We start from the raw sequence: 3,989 nt of genomic DNA on the forward strand, positions 1-3,989 counted from the left end.
GAGCATAAGCTTTCGTGGGTAAGAACCTCACTTCTTCAGATGCAAGTTCTTCAGACTTGCATCTGAAGAAGTGAGGTTCTTACCCACGAAAGCTTATGTTCCCAATACTTCTGTTAGTCTTAAAGGTGCCACAGGACCCTCTGTTGCTTTTAGCTGAGAGAGGACGTTAATGAATGTGATGCCTGCTGAATTCCTCACTCACTCTAGGGAGAAGCAAAGATGCCAGTCTGGTTGGCCACTTGTTGGAACTCCAGGGCCACCCCTTTCCTCCTGCAATCAGGGAGGCAGCTGCAGCACATGTAGACAGACCCAAGCTGACTTTGATCTAGCTCAGGGGTCGGCAACCTTTCAGAAGTGATGTGCCGAGTCTTCATTTATTCACTCTAATTTAAGGTTTCGCGTGCCAATAATACATTTTAACATTTTTAGAAGGGCTCTTTCTATAAGTCTATAATATATATCTAAACTATTGTTGTATGTGAAGTAAATAAGGTTTTTAAAATGTTTAAGAAGCTTCATTTAAAATTAAATTAAAATGCAGAGCCCCCTGGACCGGTGGCCAGGACCCGGGCAGTGTGAGTGCCACTGAAAATCAGCTCGCGTGCCGCCTTCGGCACGCGTGCCATAGGTTGCCTACCCCTGATCTAGCTAGTTCCAACAGCAATAGCAGTGAAGGTGCATCAGTGCAGGCTAGCCATTTAAGTAACATACCCAGGGTACTGGGTGGAGTTGTACAGCCAATGCTGCTGCCCATGCCTCCGCAGATTCCTTGCTATTGTCACTGGAGCTAGCTAGATCAGGGCTAGCTTGGGTCTGTCTATACGTGCTGCAGTCACACCTCTGACTGCAGTGTAGCCAGACCCTCAGCCTTTTGCAGGATATTGTTTTGCATTCGTTTCTGTAGAGAGAGAGGACAGTGCCTCACTAGGTTTATAGCTCAGACCCCCGAGCTCGGTGTGAGCTGTACCATTTGGCGAACTAGCCCCCCATTCTGGAAATTACTCGTGTAAATGAGTTAAAAAATAACTCCTGGAGTTACCAGTCCACTCACTGTGTGTCTTGCCCCCACCCTACCAGGAGTCAAACCCATCTTTGATTGTGCTAGTCAGAGAAACACAGAATTTATCCTGCTGGATTAAAGCAGTGTCTTCCAGCCTGGCACCCTGTCTCCTACTGGGACCAGTGACAGATGCTTCTGAGGAAGGTGTAACACCCTGTACCGTCTGTGACGGGATCCCTGGGGTGCAGCCTGGGACCGTGGGACTGCTGTGCCCCCTTAACTCTCTCCCAGCCTGGGCTGGCTCTCACAATGCCTTGCTAGTGACAAGCAGCAAACCCCTCCAGGTGCTGTTATCACTCAGAACAACTGCATGTGAAGCCCCACACCCAGCTATATTACATGAATGCTCCCAGAGCCACTCATGAATCACACAGGGAAAGGCACCAGCCCAATCCCCCCAGCTCCCAGACTTACACTTCAGGAAATAAACCATCTTGCTCTGCTCAAGACGAGCAATGCAGATTTAATAATTGGTTCACCACTTCATCAATGGAAAGTGGATATACACACCAGCCTTTGCAAAACCTGAGCAGATTTGCCACACACTTCATACAAACTAACTGGCAAAGATAAACAGTAAAACAAATTTGTTGATTACAAAAGATAGATTTAAAATGATATTAAGTGATAGGTAAAAAGTCAGAGTTAGTTACCAAAATAAAATAAAATATAATCATGCAGTCTAAACTCTCAACCATATTAGCCTGGGCAACATCTAGATTAAGCAGTTTTTCTCACCCCACTGGATATTGCAGTCCTTAATATACAGATTTGTCCCTTAAATCTGGGCCAGTCTCCTCTGTTGGAGTCTTCAGTCTTCTTCTCAGTGTCTTTGTTGCTTGCAGCATAGGTGGGGGCAGGAGAGAGGCTCAGCAGCATGGGCCTGCTATGTTCTGTTTTATACCCTTAGTCCCATGTCTGGGGGCACTGCTGAGTCTCCAGGCAATGTTGAGCAATTCCCCTGGTGTGGCCTCATGCAGGTAAGCCACTGAATTGTAGCTCCCTTGCTGGACAATGGCCGTTGATGGGTTGTTTCACACGCTGCCTGAGCGTTGGTTAGTTTCCTTGCTGTTGCCTCTGGGGAGCTAACATCTGGCTGATTCCCCAACTTACAGCATGATTTAGTGACAACCATACCACACAATTCTCATAACTTCATATGTATTAATGATATACATATATGGATAGAGAAATGACTTTCAGCAAATCATACCCTTTCCCCTGATACCTTACAAGGCATGCTTATATGTAAGATTATGATTATATAAAAATGAGGAATATGGGGGTTACAAGACACTGCCCCAAGGTATAGAATGGCACACTGTCCTAATTCCATGATATGTTATCATGGGGGACAGGGGCGGTTCCTTCCTGACCCCTATACTGTGAAGCATGAGGATTGAGAGCCCTTGTTCTTTTACATCCCTTCTTCACACTTGCTCTCATGCTTGCTCAGTAGGGCTACGAGACTGGTAGCTCACTGCAAGGGGGAATGACTCCTGTTGCTCTTTAGGAGTAATTCATATTCTCTTCTGAAGTGTTTGCACATCTCTCCTTAGGTGTCCCCGAGAAGGTGGGCCTCTATTTTCTGTGTGGGGTCTCCGGAGGCCTGGTGTTCCTGCTTTGTATCTTCAGCCCCAAAATGGCCTTCATACAGGACATGAAGGGGATCTTAAAAGACTCGAAACTTGGGAGCAGCTCAGAGCTAAGCCGGACCAAGTTACGGGATGACCATGACGAGGACAACCACAACGACGACAGCTCCTCAGACTCCTCATTCTGCCACCTCACCCGCACCTACCGTGCATCCAACAACATCTTCAGCCCGGAGCTGACCGCAGCCCTGGAGGGTGCTGCTGAGCACAGGGCCCAAGAGGGAGAGGAGATCTGGATGCTCAAAGATTCCAGCCCCTACGCTATTCACAAATTCAAATCTGCTACCAAGTGAGAATGAGGAGCAGGGGCCACTGGCAGGGCAATGAGCCAGCTCCACATCAGCAAGCAGCTCTTCCTAGTTACAGATCCAAATAATGGAGTGGGGACAGGGTGGGAAGGGAGACAATTTTCATCTCCGGGGACCCAAACTCATAACAGGCTTAGGTCACGTGCAACGAGTATGTTGATAACAGTCTGATCCCTGATAGAGATTTATCATGACTCAAACAAAGCTAGGCAAACTAATATACATTCTGTGAACGCCATGTAATAACTTTCCTGCTATAGAAACCATAGATTCCATAATCAGTATTTATATCACACACAACAAAAGCACATTTGTTACAATTGGCAGTCTCTGCTCAAGAGGCGAGCTGGTTGGAGAAATGTAGACATAATCATATTCCATCAGAATATACAGTTCTGTTGAAAGCAAAACGTTTAGCAAAATTGGGTTGAATTCTGCCTGAACTTTGTTTAGGAAGAAATGCATGGAGGAAAAGGGATTCCAACAATGTTGAAATGACCCGTACCAACATTTTCAGAATGAAACTTTTTTGATTTTTTTTGTTTTGAAACAACTTTTAGTTTCAAATTTTTTGCATTTTGTAGTAAAATATATTTATAATACAAAATGAAAAAAGTCAAAATTGAAACAATACATTTTGGATGACTCCAAACAAAATATTTTTGGGAATGTTCCTTTGCAGAAAACTTTGAGATCTTCAGTTTAGGAAAAACACATATTTTGAAATCTCAAAATCCTTCTGTCCTCCCTGAGATCCTGGTCTAAAACAGCAGGGAGTGCTGCAGGGCAGGATTGAATGGGATTGTCTGTCATTTCAACTGAAAGTTCTGACCGGGAATTACCCTGGTTTGGTTACCAAGAAGAATTCAGAGGTGGAAACCTTGCATTGTCATTACAGTTGGGTGTTTGTAGGGTCAGTGAACCGACCAATTATGAAAAGCTATCTCAACAATATCAAGCAAGGAA

General features: G+C 45.1%; 1 protein-coding gene across 1 annotated transcript in view; it reads left to right on the forward strand.

Moving 5' to 3' along the window:
- LOC112106164 (protein eva-1 homolog C-like) overlaps positions 1 to 3,008 on the forward strand; it is a 55,814-nt gene extending 52,806 nt beyond the window's left edge. The window contains exon 8 of the mRNA XM_024199277.1: positions 2,620 to 3,008. Within this exon, the coding sequence (XP_024055045.1) occupies positions 2,620 to 3,008 (389 nt within the window). The remainder of the gene's footprint in view (positions 1 to 2,619) is intronic.
- The last annotated feature ends 981 nt before the right edge of the window (positions 3,009 to 3,989 follow it).

Source organism: Terrapene carolina, unplaced genomic scaffold (assembly GCF_002925995.2).
Source record: "Terrapene carolina triunguis isolate 2854851 unplaced genomic scaffold, T_m_triunguis-2.0 Scaffold172, whole genome shotgun sequence".
Classification (NCBI taxonomy): domain Eukaryota; kingdom Metazoa; phylum Chordata; order Testudines; family Emydidae; genus Terrapene; species Terrapene triunguis.